The 21,990-nt window shown below is 45.7% G+C and overlaps 1 protein-coding gene across 1 annotated transcript in view; it reads right to left on the bottom strand.

Annotated features, from left to right (window-relative positions):
• LOXL2 (lysyl oxidase like 2) overlaps positions 1–21,990 on the bottom strand; it is a 45,130-nt gene extending 23,140 nt beyond the window's left edge. The window contains exons 1-3 of the mRNA XM_040538400.1: positions 21,715–21,990; positions 13,593–14,032; positions 10,945–11,120 (exon numbers count right to left, since the gene is read on the bottom strand). Of these exons, the coding sequence (XP_040394334.1) occupies positions 10,945–11,120; positions 13,593–13,953 (537 nt within the window). The 5' untranslated portion in view covers positions 13,954–14,032; positions 21,715–21,990. The remainder of the gene's footprint in view (positions 1–10,944; positions 11,121–13,592; positions 14,033–21,714) is intronic.

The following is a 21,990-nucleotide window of genomic DNA, read 5'->3' as shown; positions in this document are numbered from 1 at the left end:
CATTGACAGCTGAGAAAGTGGGTGAGACAGCCTAGGTGATTTTTTTTCTGTCTGTGACTGCAGGATATATCCACGCTATATAAAACCCTAAGTAAGTTTGCTGTATGTAGCTACGTCAGTATCAGCCTCACTGCATAATAAAGTAACTGAAAGGGGACATTTTCCTTGCCTAGACCTGACAAAGCAAGATGCTACGGACCACTTGTGGCTTTCAGTTGGCTGGCACTTCCATTTTGCCTGGATTTAAGCAGGCCAGAGGCAGAAGCCTGTCCCCAGCACGACGGAGAGGAGAGGCATTCAGACCAAAGTGTAATTCCTCATTCAGGAATGATGCTCGAGGATGCCTGCGTTTCCCAGGAAGATGCAGGACGGGGTTGTGAGCCCCATTTGGGTCATGCAGAGACCAATTCCAGATGTGCAACATCTGCCCGATGTTTCCACCACTAAACAGCAGCATTATTCTCACGTTGCACTATTACTCATCGTCAATACATGACCATTTTCACTGCCGCAGCAACAGAGGTCCTCAATGCGATGGAAGCTCCCTTGGACCGGGTGGTGACACATCCGAAAGGCCTCCAAGATACGCAGAGTGCTCAGAGGGTGGGAGAAAGAAAATATTCTCAGCCTCCTTTTGCAGATTGAGAAATAAAACCCAGGGAGATCAAACTGCTTCTCCAAAGACCTCAAGGGCAGGAATTGCATCCGAGTATCCTGAGGTCCCAACCCCAACCTCCACGCAAAGATCCCTCCTGCACCAGGGAACATCAGCAAAACCTCTAGCACTCATGTTTGTGTTTTATTTTACCTTTTTAAATCCTTCCCACTCCACCACCCTAACTGGAGCTGTGGAGCACAAAAGCAAAGACATCCAGCTTGCCTCTGACAACTGCCAGTAACAGATGCTGGGGAAAGAGCATCCAAGCAGGGCAGCATTCAGTAATATTTCCCAATTGTATTCCCTGCAGCTCCCAAGCATCTGTGTACAGAAGGTGTATTTTAAATGTTCAAAGGCCCAAAATGAATTTGAGCATCCCTCACTGTGATGTGCTGAGATTTAGGCTATCAAAGCAACGGGCAAAGAAAGAAACCGGCCCCCTCTGTCAGAGAAGGAGAGGGAAACCACAAAGTTTAAAAAATAAAAACTGGACCAGGTTGTCCTTGCCGGTCATTTTACAGTAGAAAAATAAGGGGCAAAGCTCAAAAGGCTTGCTCGTGGGCTTGAAAAAACGCTGTCAGAGCCAGCATGATACCTCAGGCACAACAGGCTCCGCTACAAAGGTCCCAAGACACGTCTCTCTTACCCAGGAGATGCTAACAATAGACACAAAAAAAAACTTGGCACTCTCTTTTAGTGAATCCAAATCTTTTTGTCCTGCCTTTTTGCCTATATTGGCCAAGGAAGAAAATAAAAAACACAAAAGTGGGCAAACTAGCAAGAAAAAAGCCATCATTTCATTCCCTCCAAGGTATTTCGATCTTCAGATAGTTACAGCAGACCAGCACGCAATGACATTTTCATGATCTGTCTGAGAGCAAAGCCAATCTACATCCACTCCCCTTTCTGCCCATGGAAAATAGGTTTAGAGCAGAGAACTACTGATATAGCAACTCGGGGTTTTGCACTGAGTCTGAACAAACAGCAAAACATCCACGGGAAGAGTTCCACGTGCTGCTGACCTCAGCTTTATGCTGCAAGATTAAAGAACAATGAAACAAATTAAATATACTGAATATATTTATATTATATAATATGTACTAAATATATTGAATGGTTTCCTTTCTCTGCACAGTTTCTGTTACCCTGGGAGTATTCAGTAATGCCAATACAGGCAGACTGATATTTTATCTCCCAACACCAATGCACAGAGCAGCTGGGGTAATGGTGAAAACAGACTCCGCATCGAAATCAGAAGCAAACAGTATTTAGTAGCCGGAGCAGATGTTTTTAAATAGCTCTCTCCATACTTTCTGTACACGTGGAGACAAATGCCTGCGACAAGCTGTCATGTCAACGAGGAAAACTCTCTCTGAAAGCTTTAGTTCTGATATTACAGCCATACACTGAAGACAAGGTAGATCTAGAAAATGCTCTGAAGGATATCTAAAGATCACCAAGCAAGTATCTGAAGCCAAATCAGAAGTCAAAATCCCTCCTCAGCTACCAAGGATAAAGTAGAGCTTTCAACAACATTTCAGGAGCCAGTCACTCAGCAAAGAGCAATGCTACCCGCAGGAAATAAAACTGGGTTGATTGCACCCCACATAATAGGTTGGGAAATAGAGGCCTGAGCCCCAAAGCCAATGGGGCAGAGTTTGTTCAGCCCGAGGCTGAAGGACAGAGTGCAGGGAGTGAGGACACCAGGCAGAGACCCCCAGCTCAGCTCCCTACACGGCTCTGTCCCATGGGAAGGATGCTGCTGAGGATCTCTACCCACAAACCATGGGACCAAACCCCAAAAGAGGTAACTCCCACGGCTCATGCACGACAGTCCTCCAGCGAGCCTTGCCCAGCTTCCACCTATTTAGGCCAACAGTTATGGAGATGTAGGTGCCAGCCCTTATTCCTTTTATCAAACAAAATAACAAAAAACACACAAAAAACAAAAACACAACCTTCATGACTTGGAATTCAGCTACTAGCTCGATACAGACCTGGACCTCCAGCCTCTCCTTTGCTTGTGAAACAATCCCACCCACCTACGTGCGGGTGAATTTTGCTTCCCCTTTGCTTTTCCTTTTCTTTCCTTTTTCCTTTTCCTCCTCTGCTTTCTGCTCTGCAGAAGGCTGCTCGTTCAGAGGACGGCACCTCACGTTGCTGACCCCGTGAAGGTTAAGGGGGCAAGGGGGTCTGCTCCACCACTACCAGCCTCGTTCCTCATTCCTTTGCTTGCAGCAAAGACATCCATTCGGGCACAGCTGAGCCCCGTTAAAGATTAAGCACACGTGCAGCAGGAAATCCTAAGACATTTTTCTCCTGCTTGAGTCAAGCCTCCTTAGCTTTGAAAGGCGTGAAGGAACAGAAGGCAAGATAAAGCTGGGTGCAGAGGGCCGGGGAAGACACGCAGCACATCTATTCCTAGATCCAACGCCGTGGCTTGCACATCAACCTGATTTTCACTGGAGCCACTTGGCTGTGTATAGAATAGAAAAAACAGACCAAAGCTAAAATTGCTTTTTGGTCTGAGGCTGAGGAGATCGTGTTCAGCTCCAGGCACTGTCCCATATCTCTGATTTCAGCCCCACAAAGTCAGATCCCCACGTCCTCACCGTTACCTGTGACCTCTTGCTCAAATTTCTTCCCCCCTTCAGTAAAGGGAAGGCAACGCTGAGCCCACCTCGCCTCCCCCTGCAGCAAGGGCTTCATTCACAGCTCTTTTTGCCTAAAGCACAATGTGATTTGGGTTGGGACTTCCAGCATTACTACAATACAAGTTAGTACAAAATAAAATAAAATAAAGGGGTCAAACTATTCTGGGCTGGGCCATCTTTCTCCCGCCTCCTGCTCCTTTCCTCACCCAGATCCATGCCCAAGACCCGCGCTGCTGCTCCGCTCCAGTCCCAGCACAAAAGCCCATCGCAAGCCAGCTGTGCTCTGTTACAAAACCAGTGAATCTCAGCCTCCAGGGTCTGCCCGGAGAAAGGGAAAAGAAAAGGGGGTTGGTTTTGAGCTTTCACAAAAGGATTCCTGGCTCGGAAAGTTTTCACAAGAGGCTCAGCTGCTTTTGTTTTCACCCTCTGCACCAAATGCAAATGGCTTCGGATCCGATTGCAAAAACAGACGCAGCTTTCATAACATTTTCTTCCACGTTTTGTCGCCTCTTTTGCATTGACAGAACAATATTATGCATGCTCCTGCACTGCCCGAGCTCGGTGATAACCCCTCTCTTATCGGGATGCACAGCGATCGGGCAAGGGGGGAGCTCCCATTCCTAGAAACCCGACTGCTCCTTCTCATATTGCTGGCTCCTGGCTGAAAGCAAGCCACAGCAGCTGGGATTTCGGAGGGGATTTGGAGGAGAGCATCTCAACGCTCACTTCAAGCACACACCCATGCGCTCAGTGACACCGCTAAGAAACCAGCAAGCGAGCTGCATGGAAGGGAACTGGGATGAAGTTTTGCATACGTGTATTTTAATTTTTCTTTTCTAAACATCACCACGAGCGATGCTAAGAATTGCAGAGCAAGAGGGCAGACGTGTTCAGGACCTTTTCTGACAGATCCCCAGGTGATCGCACAATTTAGGCAAAGACTGAGTCTTTACCCCAATTCTGGATTTAACAAACGCAAGGGGTCTGTGTGCTGCCTCTGTCCCCCATATCCCCTAGAACCAGCTTTTCCTTCCCGATGCCTGACCCACCCCACTGCCCCTTAAATGCAGAAACCCACTTGTATCACTTTCCATTTACACCAGAGCCCCAGGATTTCTTGGCATCCTAAACACCAGGACATTAAGTCTGCAATTCACACAAGAAATAAATCCTTTCCTTTCAGTCCAGAGCATGACAAAATCTCTCCATATAGACCCTGCTCACCCCAGAAATGTCTCCTCTCCTCTGTTTGAGCCCTTCCCCTACTTCCACTGAATTCCCAGCTACCAAGTCTGTTCCCCCAGAGATGACTTTTTGGAAAGGTCTCTTTGCATACATGGGAACGGCTGGAATCTGTTTTGACTTAAACATCTGGAGCTGTGCCTCTGAGTCACCAACAAGGTCCCAGCTGTTAAATAAACACAGCGAAGGGATGCTGCAAGACAGAGACAGGCTGCCTATGGGGGATGGCGGTCCCCTGAGAACGTGACGCTGCATTGGACTGCAAACGCTTTTTGTTCTGGGTTTGTGCAGTACAAAAGGGTAAGGGACGAGAGTGCAATTTGGGATTAAGGTCCAGGAGCGATTACAGTGCAGATTATAAATGGCAAAAGCTGAGATCTTTGCTAAACCTTGAAATCCTTCAGCAGCAGCCTCATGCTTGCTGATGCAAAGCAGGCTAATGAAAAGCACCAGAGAAAAGAGTTGGTGACAGGGGCAAGAGAAGGCAGGAGCACTGAATCCTGGAGGTATTTTGGCACAGGTAAGGGCTCAGCTCAGGATAGATGTTGCTCAGGTCCATGAGCATCACGGTTTGAGGTTTCCACAATGGGCAAAGCTCTTACATTCTCCGTTTCCTTTCTGCTGAGCTATTTTAAAGACAATCTGGATCAGGCTCTGTAAGCCAGTCAAATTTATTACCTGACCTTCGCCCCGCAGGACAGAACAAGATCCTACTCTGTTCTCAGGCTTAGATAGACAGTTTATTGTCTTGCGTAATGCAGGAACGGTTAGTTGCATCCAAAACGCTGCCTGACAGCTACTCAGACCCTGAAAACAGTCTGCATGAGGATGCAGACGGGTTAACTCTGTCCCCCAGGGAGCAGCATCAAGCCTGTGCCAGCTGTGGTAGTAAGAAACCCCCCCAAAAGCTTTAAAATTATAGCAATAAAGAGACACGGTGGCTTGCCACAACAGCAGCTTAATTAATTATTTGCCTGAAGGTAGCTCCAGAAGAGGTGCTGAACCCCCTCCAGGCTCACAAAACATCAGCACTCATTTCACGTTGGCTTATGTTTAGGAAAGTAAATATTTGCACTGAGGGGAAAGGCATTAAAGCCCTGTTGTCACAAACAGGCAAATAACCATTTTATTGTCATTTCTGAGAACAGGACAGTCACGACAGGGCTGGTCTCAGACGGTGGTGATCTACGTTGCAGCTCCCCATGGTATGGAGAGATCCTCCAGTGATTTGCATGGCTCAAAGGTAGATACCAGGCAGATTTATATTTATGCCAGACCCAGACACTGCTCCTGTCCTCCTTCCCTCCTCGCTCCTTCCAGTTAGGAGCAGCTCAGCACACAGGAGCATTTTGTACAGCCTCATCCCCAGAGCCCAATTTAACCAAAAGCTCCCCAACAGGACACAGCAATGCCCCTTCCCTCTGGTTAAGGAACACGGACAATATAATTCAACCCACTTTTAACCGGGCATAACCAGACCCTTTGAGCCACCAGGCTTTGAAGTGAGATTTTTTTCTGCCTCACACATGCCCAGATAGGAAAAGGAGGACAGAAATAGCAGCACAGCCTGGTATGTTTAACTAGACTTTGTCTGCCCACCGTCTGGCCAAAGCTAAGGTCTGCTCTCAGGTACCAGAGCTATTTGTGAACCTGAACGGCTGCAGCAATTTCATATATTTAGAGCACATGTCCTATTTGAAGCCCGTGTGTGTGCACGGAGAGGAAGGAGGTGGACAACAAATATTTTGTTAAGGATGTTTTGGGGGATAGGTTAAAAAAAATTAAATTCCTACCATGCGTTTATTAAAGGAATATATTGAGGGTAGGAGGCAATTCCTGTGGCCTTAAAATTGCTGTTCCACCCAGTCAGGCAGTCACAGGTGGGCTCGTGCTGTGTTTGGGCAGTGCAATGGCCACATTACTCCATGAACTCTTTAAAAGAGCATGGCCTGCGTTCCCTGCTCACAGCTCTGCTGACATACATGCAATCATTTTGATTTCAGGGCTTCTGGCATCCTGCACGGACTTAGAAAAACATTTTGAGACCGTGCACACATTTAAACTGCAGGCACTGGCACCCTATAAAGGAACCCTACAGCAGGTCCCAGGACCACTTTCAGACACTGGCAAACTGCAAACACCAACCAACCAACCAAGCACTGGACTTCTGCATTGGTTTTATCCCGCCCTCCACCTTTTGTCGAGGTGTGCAGCTCCCAAAACTTCCCCTGTCCCTTCTGCATGGGGGATGTGGAGTTGGTCTGGGGCAAGGACACAGCACAAGACCCCGTGGGCTCAGAAATCTCTGGGTCATGCAGCAGATCCCACTTGCTGCACAAATTATTGAATTATTGCCAGTCAGCATACATGTTTATAGAACTCGTCTGTCCCTCTCAAACTCCACAGGAGAGGCAGCAAGCAGTTTCCGTGGTCCCAGATACGCTTTGAGCACTCAAAGTATTAGGAATAACGCAGGGGCTGTGCTCTGCCCTCAGGGCTTGACCCAAGTCCCACACAAAGCCACTAACGTGAATATGGGAACACAAAACTGGGAACTTTTACTCCAAGCTCTGCTTTGGCTAAAAAGAAAGAAGAAATGCAAGCTAAGACAAACCCAGAGTGAAACACCGGTGATTTTTAACAATGACTTTGGATGTGCCCATGCAGGACCAAAGCAAGCAGGGTCAGCATCCTCCCCGCCATGTTCCTGACCATCCTCATGGTTGTGGGCAGCCTTTACATCTGTGTACAATTGCTCAGTAAAGACGCTCAGCCACACGCTTGGCACTTCCATGCACATGGCTGTGGAAAATATTAGGCAAAAACAATGGGACTTAAATCTTTGCCCTTTAACAGGAGGCTGATGGATTTCAGATTTGCCCTAACCTCAGTCCTGGTGGAAGAGTTAACTTCTTCCTTCCTGTCTCCTATCTGCTTATCTCAGATCTTCCGTCCCTCACCCTGCACTGAAACATTTGACTTCAGCCTGCGACCGACAACTTGTCTCAGAAGCAAGGGTCAGGCACTGCCCCTACCCTACAGGGCAGGCATGGAAAGGCTCAGGGACAGGAAGAGATGTGATGTAAGCCTCAAAATATGAGCTGTGACGGGAAAAGATCTGGCTGAGCGTATATATATAAGCCAAGTGGTTTATGGTGATGGAAAATTTCATCCTATGCTATTTATCTGCAGCATTTCCAAACTGGGAAATGGAGGTATGTACATTGCCCAATAAAAATAAACTCAGCTCAAGGGCTATCGTGTTGCTTTTAAAAGAGTGTGAACTCTCTGCCTGTCAGATTTTAGGAAGCGAGGCCAGATTTGAGCAAATGTCAATTTGCAGAGCCCCTCGGGGCTGGAGCCCCGTCAAGATGAAGTCAGATGTTGTCTGATACCTGCTGGCTTTCCGCGTTAAATCTTAGCGGCGCTTGGCAGCCCTGGAGAACTCAGCACTGAAGGTCTTTAAGACGCTTTCTAAATGATGAATTTAAGACAGTCTGTCCGCAGGAACACACAGGGCTCCCTATTGCAGGGGAGAGAAATGTGAATGTGATGGCAAACATTTGGGGATGGGCTCCCAGAGCACGAATTTCCCCAGGAAGTCAGAACAAAATCACTGCTCACTGCAGTTCACACCCCAACAGGAGTGCACACCGCAGTCAGTGCCTGTTCCTGTTAATCTGCTGGCTGTAAAAACACCCGCTTACAAACATACAGATCCATTTGGGAATTGTTACAGTCATTCTTAACTACTGTGGGAAAAGGGGACGGAGAGGTGCAATCTGAGGTGATGCACAGAGCACATGTATAAAGCAACAGTTTCATCTGTGCAGCATAGTGGGACTGTTGGGGAGACCTGAGCACAGCATCACTGCTCTGTAAAAAATTCCTCAATCCCCTCAATCTCATTCCAATGGGGAGACATCAGTGGGACAGCCTGAAACCTCAGCAGCTAACAAAACGATGATGTTTCCTCTGGTGAATGCAAGGTATGATGTGCAGAATTCCCATGCACGTTAGACAGGGCAGAGACATTGGATGTGCATTCACACAAGCCTTTTGACCTCCCCGTTTTGGAGTTTATGACCCTATGAGTAACCCTTCTCATCAGCTCTGACTCAAACTATGGCACGCCAGCTGCTAATGAGATAAAGCAAAGATTAAGAAGAGAAGGAGAGCTGAAAGAGCAGGGGGAGAGGAGTTGAAACATTTGACAGCTAGCCGTGACTGAAGTGTACTTCCACAGTGGCATTTAAAAAATTTACAGCACATCACCTTTAGCCTTGCTCCAGCTGCATTAAAGCAGAAAAAGAACCCTTCAGTTCACAGGGACTTGTAAGGGATATAAGAAAAATCAGCCTGGTTTTGCAAAGTAGAAGTAACAGCGTGGTCCTGAGTTGTTCAGAAGACTCGAGCAGCGATGTGTAAGGGAGACGTGGGCACACAAATTGTTCTAGATTCTTGAATTTATCCTTTCGACAGACATCAGGCTACAGAAAATAAATGCAGTTGGTTACAGACTCCTCTAAGTTCACAGCACACAGAAGTTATTGCCCCTCAGGCCTCTGGAAGGCCAGATGAGGGATGATCAGGCTCATCTCAGAGGCTGCGGATTGCCAGGAGACGTCAAACACAAGCTGCAGCAGCAGGTTAACAGCAGCATTAGGAACCCAGCACGCAGAGCTAGGGGTGAGAAAATGCACCACTATTCCCTGCCACCAGCACAAGGTCGCAGGGACAGCCAGGCTGACAGCTCTCAGCTTCGTACAGGAGCTTAAAACCAAAGCTTTTATTTCTTTTCCACTCACACCAGTTCAGTGCCTTTAGTCACCAGTGCTGCTACTTGTCATCGTGGTGAACCCCAAGAGCTGCCAGGACATGGGGAATATGACTTACCCCACATCTATTTCTCCTCAGCAATCCTGCTGGTGACCCCATCTTCCACCACAAGAACTGCTTCACTCTCATGATTCATTCTACTTGTCATACGTGAAGCCCAAACACCCACACAGCATCAGCTCAAGCTAGCCCTCAATTACCCCAGCGTGCTCTACTCGTTAGCCAAACGGCAGCGCTTAGCTAATGGAAAAGCAGAGCCCTCCAAAGCTTTCATGATTAATACCTGAAGCATCTCGGAGCGATGCGACCTCCGTCTAGACTAAAGCATCTTTTCTTCCAGGCCTCCGTTTTGAGGATTTGCTGTGGCTTTGGGGAAGCGGGCGTCTGCCAAAGCCATCGCTGATGTTCCATGATCTCGCCCCGTTCCCTGAGCAACAGCCGTGCCATCGACTGAGGCAATTTGGGATCCCTTTTGAAGGCCTCCTTTCCCTCCTTAGCCCAGAAAAGCCAGGTCAAGGCACAAAGAGAATTCCCCTTCTCATATCCTGCATCTGCCCCCCGCGTGGGAGCCTTGCATCAGTGCTGAATGCTGCCTGCTCTCTCAATCAGGGGCTGTGAAGGAACTGCTAGAATAATTTTGTTTTAAAGCGATAAAGAATGCTGTACCCTTTGTTTCAGATCACGAACAGAGCCAAGATTCAGCCATGGAAACCACGCTGTGGTATGTGATACACCCTGGGTTCCCCGTCTGCTTAAAATAAGGTTCGACTGTGGTTACTGAAGAGTTTATTTCAATGTATTTTAACCAAGGGCAACCAGGGAATCTGCATGATGAAGCACCGTAGCATCCGAAACAAGGGAGATGTTAGCTGAGTGGCCACAAATATTTTCCAACCTGAAATTCTGAAGCAGCATACATTTTTTTTCCTTTGAAGAGCTCAGCCCAGCTTCTTTTCAGACCAGCATTCCCTCCTGGATTATTCACCCCGAGATCTTTATTCTGTGGAAATCTAACAATCCTGGTTCAACTGCATTTCAGCAAATTTGCTTCTGCCATTTCCCCAGAAGTCTCAATCTCGGCTCAGCAGACTAATCCAGTCACAACCCAGAACCTTTCCCCTAGTGACCAGCCCACGTTTTCCTCTGCTCACTTTCATTTCATCACTTCTAGTGCTGACTCCCCATCCCCACAAATATTTCCATAGAATTATCATGCTCGTGTCATCGTTGCTTAGCTAAACACTCCAAAAATCTTTTCATATCTTTCCTTGTAAATCCATCCGTTCCATTAAACGATTGCAAAACAGGAGGGATAATATAGTTTCTCCTTATTTAATATGCTATTAAAAAATCCTTTTAAATTCTTCTTAAACATCTAACACTTTGAACAGCTGAAATTCAGATTTAAAAGTTGCATCTGAAGCCAGCACCTATAAGTACTATGAAAAGTGTGCTTTAACCATGGGACACAGCCGGGATAACCTACAACGTATATGTCCCTGTCCACAGAAGCCCCCTGATCAGCAGCTAGGAATTTTAAAGTACATTTACCTCTATTTGGTTAAGCAGTGAGTTGTCAAACTTGAAGCCAGGGATTCTCTTTTCGCTGCACACCACTCCCACGTCCTCGGTGTGTTTGCAGTCGGTTACTCCCCAGCCATTTGACGTGCACGCTGCCAGGGTGGTCTCCTTGCCGTTACAGTGGACGTTGTCCATCCAAATTTTTCCTGAAGGGAAAAAAAAAAAAAAAACAGAACTGAGACTCAGAAAGAGGGTAAATTGCTCTTAATATATCAGGGGAAGAGATTACTGCTAAAAATAACCTTGAATAAAAATGCTAAGGAACATCAAAAATGGAAACATCTCCGACCCATTGCTTTCCCTTATCTGCATTGTATTAAAAAAGAAAAATTATCCCTCAATATAATATGATAAATAAATATAACCCTATATTTAAGGCTATATACTTGAAAGATGCAAGTGGAGCCTTGACGATGGAGGCTCTGGACCTCCACAGTCCACCAGCAACCAGTGTGGCCAAAGGATTGCTAGCCAGGGACGTCCCATCCAGAAGCTCCTCATGCCACCACTGCTTGCTGTTGTGTTAGCATGTGAAGGATCACCAGCCTGAAGGAGATCGCTGCTGCAAACTTGTTCGTGGTGAAAACTGACCTTTTCTGATGACAGCCACTTTGGAGCATGCGGTGTCATCGGGTCCCCTTGGTTTGCCTGATTAGATCCTGCCCTCTAATCACACTCACTAAATCATCCTTTTGTATTTAAGGCTTCTCTGTACATCATTTCTTGTTTGTTAAATCGTCATTAAATGTCTTCTATGAGAGAGCTCCAAGTTTTGATTAAATGCCCCTACTTTTCAAAGACTTTTTTTTGCAAGCAACTTAACAAGCCACTGCTGATTGGAACCTCCCGTTATTTGGGTGCTCTTTGAAAGCTCAATGCCAGATCCAGTTTCCAGACTATCATTACCACTTTTCCTACAACAGAAAGCGTGCACGTATGTATATTATATTAAAACAAATTAGATCCTTTAGAGTTGACTGACAAGCAGACAAAAAATCAATGGGTGTCACTCCAAGAACTTTAGGTCATATTTTCTAAGGAGCAGCTGTGAGCAGAGAACCAAGAGCATCTCTGGGATTCACCTTTACGATGTGCTTGCTTTTCCTTTGGAAATGTGCTGGTACATGCTGCTCCCCTGCTATTTGTCCCCTAAATTGCAAGGAGCAACAGCCAACAAGAAACTCCCCTATTTTATGGTCCCCAAGGCTTTGTCTGTCTGAAGAATAATACATCCTTTGAGTAGAAAGGACTGCCTGACCTCCAGAGCCAGGAGGAGATTCTGTAGGAGCAGTCAGAGCTGTTTCCCTTGGCTGTCCCAGCTGCTTTCCAGCAGCCCTAAGACATTCAGGTGGTTAATCACCAACCAGATGATGGATCTGCCACGATCGCCCCTGCACGGGCTCCCTGCATCAGGATTGAACCCGCACACAGAGGATGCTCACTCCCATCAAGTCACGTGGCGACAAATTTCTGGTTTGTTTTCAAATGCCATGGCCTCTTTCTCTCTCGGAAATCTCCTACTCTACCCCAAGAGCCAAAATCCACAGCTTGGGACAACATTCAAGGTTTCGCGTTTCAGTCAAGTCAACGTTGAAGCCTGCTGGCTCTTTAATGGGCAATTTTATAGGTGTGAGCACTAACGAGTGGTGCTAAGTAACAGACATACAGCACATTTATCCCTGCTGCAGTGGAAATAATCTGTCTGTGGGTTACATCAACAGTGTGCCAAGCTTTCATATTTTGAGAAAAAAAAATCTCCATAGGCCGACATTTAACTAACGGCACAGTAAAAGACAATTAAACAAGTCTGCTGAGTTGTGTAGTGTCACAGGGCTTTTCTACTTCAAGCATTATTATTAAAAATTTTTTTCCTGTTTATAACATGGAAGCATTCAATTTTTTGAGTCTTTGTTCAGCACATATTTGGGAATGAGATGCAGTAAGGTGTAACGTGCAATTGTCCTTGTGACCATCGCATACAGCTTTAAAGAGCCAGAAAGGAAGGATGTGCAGTTTGGGTTGGGGGTGAATAGCTCTGACCCTCCAGGACCAGCCTGAGCATCCCAACGGACTGTTATAAATGTAGTCCTATATAGGACATGAAGTGTGCACACTACTTTGGGGTTTTATAAGCCGGTCTGCATTGCAGAATATGGTGCATGCCCCTAAAGGGGATAAAGGGAGAAAAAAAATGTATAGCATTGCATAGGCAATCTACTTAGAACCCAAACAGTTCAAAAGAAAGAAAGAAAAAAAAAGAACAGGAGGAAGGAGTGCTTAGAGGCCCTGTTTGACTCACTGCATAGCAATGGAAGTGTGAACGGGGAAATGGACCATCTGTAAATTACATTTGTGGGCGCAGTTTCCCTTTTGACTCGCCATACTGGCTGCTGGAGAGCCTCCTACCCCCTTTCCTTAGCTTGTTTCAATCAAAACAAGCAAACACCTATTATTTAAACTGTTTAATCTAATGAGGCACCGATTTGCAGAGGCATTGCTTCACCAGGAAGCGATTCTCGTTACGTTTGTAGGGAACATCACTACATCTTGAATTCGGTCATCAGGTCAAGAGTTTTTGGGGTTGGAGAGACACTTCTACTGCTCCAGAGTTACCTTACCTTCTCCTTTCCCGTATTTTGAGCTCGGTAGCCAAGACACAGCCTCCACGTAGCCCAGCTCCCTGCAGATCACGTGTGCAGCATGGATGGAGAAGTCATCGTCGCACACCGTGCCCCACTCGCCGCTGTAAAACACCTCCACTCGGCCTTCGTTGTGTTTTCTCTTCTGCCCCGCCAGCCGCAGCTGGATTTTGGGGACGTTTGCTGGCCTCTGGGGGGGCTGGTAGACTTGGGGGGGTGGCTCGGGGTAACCGGGGAGGTAGGGCCAGTATTCGTACTGGGCAAGGCCCAGCGGGCTCAGGGAGATGAAGAACAGCATGAAGAAACAGTGGTTATGGTTAAAACCCAGGAATCTTTCCATTTTCAGTGCTCACAGTTCTCAGAGCCAAATCCTCTGCTAGCAGCTGCCGATCAGTGCAGGTAGGTGCTGTGTGGCTGTCCTAAAACGAAAGGCAAGTTTGAGTAAGGCTCGGGAATGATGTTGGGCTTTATACCTCCTGCTTCAGCAGGGGATAAACCTATGATAGAAACCACGTCCAGTGCTGCCTGTAAAAAACAAAGTCAAGTAAATTATTTCTCGTGGGGTGGGAGAAGAAAATTAAAAGTAACCCACGAAAAGCATTTGCAAGTTTAGGTTAAATTGCGAAATCATTTTGGCTGGAAAATATTTTTTCCAAGGCAAAATTCTACAGGTCACAAATGCTAGAAATAGGATTTTCCTATTCCTCTGCAAATCCAGTAGTTCAGTACTTCTAGCAAGTTATAGCCAACTTGGTGCAAATCAGACCAGGACAGAACTGAACCATTTTTTCCCCCATACCACCTTTAAATAAAAGAAACTCAAACCATCACTTAAACAATGGAAAACTAGAAGGGTAATGAAATGTAATATAACGTGGTCAGAAGTGAGGTATTTATACTGAAATCTGTTTTCCTAATACAATGACAGAAGATTTATTTCTGCTGCCATACCTCCAGTTTCCTCTGCAGAGGATCAGCACGTTACTGTAGGCAGACACTTTGCAACAGCAATCTCACCTAGCCTTGACTGACAGCCTGGTGTTAATGATTTCCAGTTTTTGGTTGCTAAGCCTGGATTGGGTCCCACAACCGCTAAATCCTTACATAAGCTAGCCATGGTATGAACTAGCAATTTTATTTTTTTTTTTTGACTCATTGGAAGAATTTCATCCGGATACTATGCAAAGTTTAAAGGCTGGTGATTTTTCTGCCCGCTTCCCACTCATGTACTCCCCACCCAGCACACGGCGCGGTCGAGTAGCACACATGGAGGCTGATGGTTGAATAGTTTCCAAATGAAGCAATGCCAGAGAGCAGTGGGAAAAAGCTCCCCAGCCCTTTAAAGCTCCATTATTTCCTGGCAGACACCAAAGGGGAGGGAGAGGGGGAAAGACTGTGCTCCAAAACCAGATGTCAAGAAGCAAAAATCCTTCGGTGTTTTTGCTGGGTCTCAACTATCCCAAAAAAGTGATCAGAAAATCACACGTGCACGAAGACACAACAAAACTCACTAAGCAGCCTTTCAAGATAGAGAGGAGTATCAGCAACAGCAGAAAACCAGCCTGAAATTCAGGACACCTCGGTTCAAACCTCAGCTCCAGCACGAGCCTGCTATGAGACCTCAGGCAGGTCACTTCCAGAGCTGTGCCTCAGTTTCCCCTGGTCTTACACAGGGCTGACAATAGTCAGCTTCCTCCTGATGTGCTTTGAGACCAGATTGAGACCTGTACATTTTCACCAGGCATTCGAAGAAATACTGGCATAGAGACAAAGTATTTTTCCAATTTTTGCAGGTCAGGAGGGTAAGGCTGAGAGAGGAATAAAATGAATTCCTGCCCCACATCAGAGCTAAAGGGGCAGAGAGGAAGGAAACACAACCGCTTTCACAAGGCTGCTCCCCTCCAGCTGCAAACAAAGGGGATTTCCCAAAGCAAATGCAGTCACAGGGCAGGAGATATATTCTGTAAAAATAAAAGGCTCCCGAGTCCAGGCACATTAGTACTTGTCAGACACGCCTGACTTCAATACCTTCTAGTATGGATTTCAAAACAAACCTCTTACAATGTTTTTCAAGGATACAAGATGGTTTTCAGCCTAGAGGATAAACACATGGGCAGAGCGATTGTTGTGAACAGTATAAAAATAATAATCAAGAAACCCCCTTAGACCATAACACAGAAGAATAACATATGTTAGTTATAAGTAGAAATACTTAAGAGGGGGATAACATCGAGCCCAGCAGAGCTGCAAGCCTGATGGTCTTCAGAAAATCTGGTTTTTGCTCCTAATCTTCTTTAAACATCTGTTTTGACATACTTCATTTCACATAGCTGTTGTTTCTTGCTACTGCATAAATTGGATTTAAGAAGCCTCAGCAAATACTGATCAAAACTAAGTCGGTCTGAAGTGTCTCTGCATATTGCTGGGACCTCACGAAGCATCTGCACGGTCTTTGTGCAGCAGGCAGCCACACGAAGGATATTTAAGAAGGCAAAGGCAAATAAATTGTGGTGTGTAGTCTTACAGTCACGTCCTGAAGGAAGCTCTCAAGAGATAATGACAATGATGTGCCTTAACAGAAGACGCCAAATTCCCCCCTAGCTTACAGTTTATGGTGCTCCAGAAAGCCCAATAGTAACCCAAATAAGAATATTTTGAAGGAGAAAAGGACCAACAAACGATGTGTAGCCAGCAGGTCAGCTTGTTTCACTTTGTCCCTCTTCGTGCCAAGGCAAACACTGACCAGCGGTCAGCTCCGTGCTCCGGCTAATAGGGGTCTTTCGTGATCAGAGGCCAGGGAATAGCCAAAAGCTCTGCAACTCCAGTTTCCAGGACTGCTTCCCATTCAAACCAAAGCTCCTGGGTCGTTTTGCTGAAGGACTTCAGCCAAAAGACACAACAATTTGGGGAAACCATTCAAGAGGCAGGATGTAATAGCTACCAGCTGAGAGCGGCGCTCCCCGAAGCGTTAATTAATAAAGCAGACAGACCGCTGCACGATGCCAGAGCCTTTTAAAAACGTCACAGCGCCGGGAGACCTCGCAGCCCCCGAGCAGCTTGGCGGGGCTGGGATGGCACAAGAGACTTCCAGATTATTTTAACGGGTACCAAGATCACCCAGGGAGGTACCAACTTAAATTATAGCAAATCTTGCAGGTGTAATTTTCAAGTCTTGGTGGGTCAGCACCCCAGGAGCCCTAAGATGCCAAAACACAGGCTAATTTGCTTTTGTTCCCCCAAAGCTTAGAGGCTTTCAGAGTCATGCAAGACTATGAAGAAACCATTAACCATCGAACTTGAGAAAGCCTGGGGAGGAAGGATAAGGTTGCCTGAGAGTCCCTCGCTCCACAGAGGAGGGGGTCTGACTACCAAAAAGGTATTTTAACGAGCCCGTGTGAATGCAATCCTGAGCCTTCGCCAAGGAAAATGACTTAGGGCGCACACGTTTTGTGCTCAGGTCGTACAGCTTCGTGTCCCATCATCATCAGGATACTTCGAGGAGCAGTTGAGGCTCCTAGAGGGCCCAGGAGGAGGTATTGGGAAAAAAAAATCAGAAATCTCCCTTTTAGTCCCATTGAATCTGTGGAGGTGAATCTCAGAGGGATTCTCTGTAAGCCCAGCACAACAGCAACTCCACACGCTTCGGGAGACAGCCCTGCAGTGTGTACTAGCAACCACAGCCTGCTTTTCCTTCAGGTCATATTACCGTCTGCTTCAAAACAGTCACACATTCAAACACTAAAAGACAAAGCTTTCACAGTGTTTGCATCACCCCAGAAATAAAACTGTGCATACCCAGCGGCCTTGTTTATTGAGGTGCTTAAGAGAAACTATTCAGACTAAGTCACGATGTCAGGAAAAGCTGAGTCCCGTGGAGGTTGAGCACAGGAATGTTTCAGTATTTCCACAAGAAACCTTTCTGCTTCCCATCGGGACAACAACAAGGATTATGGAGAGGAGATGTTTGGGCATCTTCTGGTGGAGGCATCCGCTCATCCCATCCATCAGGGCGAGATGTCCGTGCAGCTTTCATCAGGAGACAAGACAAGCAGTAACAACTGTTCTAGAGAATTGATAAAGCAATATTTGGCAGCACAGAGGATTTTACAATGCTTCTTTCACCACTCTTCAATGAGAGCATTGATGACACAGTGACAGACTCAAGTAAGAGCATTTAAAGATACAAACATGGACAGCATTAAATAGGAGCCAACTGCACACATTTATCATAGCATCATAAGCCAGAACAACAAAATTTAGTAAGTATTTAGATAAACCTGTTCATCTGCTACGACCAAGATCTGGACACATTTTCTCAGCAAGTCTCGAAGAGAGCTGCACGTGCAGAACTGCCCAAGAACAAACCAAGGCTTAGATCTGCAAGATGTTTGCTCTGTGCTGGCTATTCCCTCTACTTTAGGGCTCATTCCTCCCCTCAAATCCTCTCTTTAATAGCCTCCAGACTTAGTAATGATGTAATCCTAAAAGCATATATTTTGGTCTCCCCATTCAAAAGAATCCAAGACGGAGCATTAAAAACTTTTACGAATAAAGTCAGTGGAAAAGCCAGGAAAATACTCCAGGTCTCCTGGCTCCCCATCCTGTACTTCAGGCCATAAGATGATTCTCCATCACTGTGTTAACTTGCAATTTAAGGCTTTAAGGCATGCTCCTGCAAGCTGCTGAGTCAACCCTTTTCAGGGCTCCAGTCTTAAAAGGAACAGATAGACACACAGGGAGGTGTGCAGCAATTTCATTTCAAAATGTTGAGCTTTTACTTCTTCAGAGAATCCACCAGGTGAAACTAATAGGCTATTCATCTCCCCAAATCAAAAGCCTGTCCAAGCAGCACGAATCCCTTTTTAATTTCACCAAATCATCAAAACAATAGATCAGCTCGGACAGAGCCAGAAAAACCAGGTTTCCTGCTCCCCTCCTTCTCCAGACAACAAAAGGAAAGTCTCAAGTGGTTGATTCGCAACTGTAGATCCAGCAATGCTCCGTTAAGTTACCTTAAGACAGCAAATTTCACATTAATGCACACTGGCCAAGTGCAACCAGGAGCAAATCCAACAGTCACTTACACCAGGGAAGCTAACAAATGCAACCTGCTTCTTCCAGCCTGGTGGGATGCTGCTGGGAAAGAGAGAAAGTCCCAGTATGCCCTGTGGGAGCAGAGGTAAAGCTGACACAATTCAAACCCATAGACTTGCTTGCCATCACTTGCTTTTGAGGCTAGACACAAAAAAGAAGTCCTGAAATACAAACACAAGTTACAAGAATAGGACAGAAAAGGCATTTTGCTTCTGTTTTCATTTGGAAGACTGCTACAGGTCTAACTTTAAAAAAAAAAAAAAAAATTAGTGTTTGCCTAACCCCCTGCATCATCATTTGGTTGGATCTATGAGATCCAAACCTTTAGAAATATGCTGATCTCCAGAGTTGCATGGACACAACAATTGCAGGGCCAAACACCCAATTCCATGCTCAGCATGTTTCACACAAGGGCTCAGCTGAATGCTTCCCACAGCTTTCAAATCCAGGCTGCAAGCTCTTCTCAGATCTGTTCCTTCAACTGAAGCAATTCACATTTGCTTTGTTTTAGCCCCTTGACGCATTCGTTTACCTCAGAAGGAAAAACAAACAAACAAACAAACAACCTTGCCCAGGGATCTGGTGGACACATGCAGCATCTTCTCTCCATGCCACAGCTGCAATTCAAATACACTTCATTTTGGGAAAAAGTCTTTATTTTCCTTATCTCTTCCCTTTGCCTGGTGTCAAAGAATGAAGATGAACAGAGATGTGAATCATGACAACCCTCAGGCTCCTGGCCAGCACCAGCTGGCTGTTCCACAGACCTTGTGCTCTACTCTTAATAGGAAACAGAACTTATTCCCAAAGACACTTCCAAGACAGTTAAATAAAGTGATTTTTTTAAAAAACAAGTAGTATAAGTTCTTTAATTCGCAGCTAGTGGATGCTATTATCATGAACAAGTGATCTGATCTCACTCAGCAAAAGCAGCAGTGGCAAAAATAGCTACAGGATTCAACTCTTTTCGTTAAGAGTACATGATTAGTACATGAATAAAAACTTTACAAAAAGGTATTGCATTAAAATACACAGCTGACACACATTCACAGAGCCAGAACACACATGTGCAGTCCCTAAGGCTGAAGAGCATTAGCAAATCCTCTGAAAATGAGGTTCCCCTCACACCCCTGTGTAATGCTGTCTTAATTAATAGAGCCTAACCCGTCAGCACTGCAGACACAGAACAGATTGAGTTTAGAACATCATGTTATCTGTCTGCATTCCAATTTTCTTATGCCTTGAATAACAAATTACCATCAACATTACTACAGATTAGGAGTGGGATCTTTCTCACTGTATTTGCAGACATTCATAGTAAACATGTACCTGCACACACGCTCCAAGAGCGTTCCCCAGAGAGGGCTTTGCAAGCCCAACTGACCGGTGATGTGCTGAACTGTTCCTTCCACTGAAGCTGCCATCTCTAAGAAAGGACATCACTGTGTTTTTAAACAGCACCAAAGATGTTAAGGCCAGGTTGGATGGGGCTTTGAGCAACCTGGTCTAGTGGAAGCTGTCCCTGCCCATGGGAATTAGATGATCTTTAAGGTCCCTTCCAACCCAAACCATTCTGTGAGTCTATGTTATGAAACAATTCAGGAGGAGAAAAGATAAAAGGTTACAAAGAACACACAAAAAAGCAAGAAACAGGAAAAAAAAAACACACAGAAGGAAAGTTAGTGGTACAGTAAGGTGAAGACAATAATCTTGGGAGTCAACCTATTGAAAAAATAGGAGAGAAAATATATAAATATATATAAAAATAGGAGAGAAAAAATAATGAGAACATTACTAAGCATGCATTTTGGGGTCCATCAAGTATTAGCTCATGCTAATATTTCACATTTTCTAACTGCTCATTAGCTTCCAACCAAGGAAATTCCACCACTGTGGGTGGCTCAATACAGTTGAAATGAAACTGGCAGGTAGGAACCCTAAAGCCAGTTAATTTCAGCCCCTACTCAGTACAAATTTGAAAGCAATGCTGTCATTATGAGCCGATTATAGACCTGCTAACTGGTATTCCTGCTATTGCTCCCAGATAGCTTAACCAGGATCTGTGTATAGTCTTCTAGACTGTATAGGACCTTAGATCTTTTTTTTACCCACACACAGTAACACCTTTTTTAATTAGACGACAAAAAATTAATTGAAAAGAAGGCAGAGTTATCTGTGTGCATGCTGAAGAATCAGAACTCAACCATCCCCAGCTGTGTTCATTGCAGACAGGAACAGTCCCACGCTTCTGTGCTGCAACTTTTCAGGTGAATACCACTGCATATCCTGCAGGCATCCTGAAAACTGCTGCGATTGCTTCATGATAAACCAGCCTAATTAATACAAGTTGCCAGTAGGCTGCAGGCTCCTTTGCAAAGGGTGTGAATCCCAAGCATGCCAGCAGGAAAGTTTCTCAACGAGGGACATATCTGCTTTACACCTTCTGCCCATCTGCACTGAAGCCTTTCCCTCTGAAAGAGCACAGTTGTTCAGAGAGGAGAAACTGCTTCTGAAGTTTAGCGGGTGACATTTACACAATGTTGATGGCATGTAACGTAGCTTTCTGGTCTAAATCAGACATATTTTAATAATCTTACTGAATACACATTGCCTCGACTTGTAGGCAGCTTGCAACATGTCTTTTTTTACTTCATTAGTGCGTGCCTGTGAGCAAGCAAGGGGAGAAAATCTTTAACTTGGGTCACAACATCTTTGCGAAGTGACACTGAGTATCTGTGCCATCCCACCCTTGCCAAAGCAAGCCTCAGGAGACAGGAATTGGAAGAATCATCTCATCCCCAGCCTGTTATGTCTGAACATCAAGCTTAATAACTGACGGGAGAGAAAGAAAACAAGTTCAAAGAGAAAAAAAAGAGAAGAAGTGAGATCAAACTTCCAGCCCTGAAGCAAGAGAGGGTTAGAAATGTTTAAACCAATCCATCAGCCCCTGCATTCTCTAGAAATAATGCCACCATCCTGGCTTGTAGTCTCTGGGGTTTGCATTTACCTTGGGGTTAGTGGTAGGCTGTGCTGGAGGAGACCTCTGTCCCGGCGTGCTTCATGAAGCTCTTTCTTCTGGGCTACGCGCGCCGCCTGAGTGGTCCCCTCTGCGCTGGAAAATATCCTGCAGCCAGAGAAATATGCTGCAAGAAGCTGCTGCTTCCTGGCAAATTTCACTAGAGTTAGCCAAGCAAACCCCTCCCAAGACCCAGCCCCTTTAGCCTCAGCTCATAGCGGGTGATATCATGGGCTTGTCTTGTAATCTGAGCAGAAGCACTGCAAA

The sequence above is a fragment of the Cygnus olor genome, chromosome 27 (genome assembly GCF_009769625.2).
Source record: "Cygnus olor isolate bCygOlo1 chromosome 27, bCygOlo1.pri.v2, whole genome shotgun sequence".
Classification (NCBI taxonomy): Eukaryota; Metazoa; Chordata; class Aves; order Anseriformes; family Anatidae; genus Cygnus; species Cygnus olor.
Note: the sequence above shows the minus strand (reverse complement) of the source record. Positions and strands in the feature narration are given on the sequence as shown.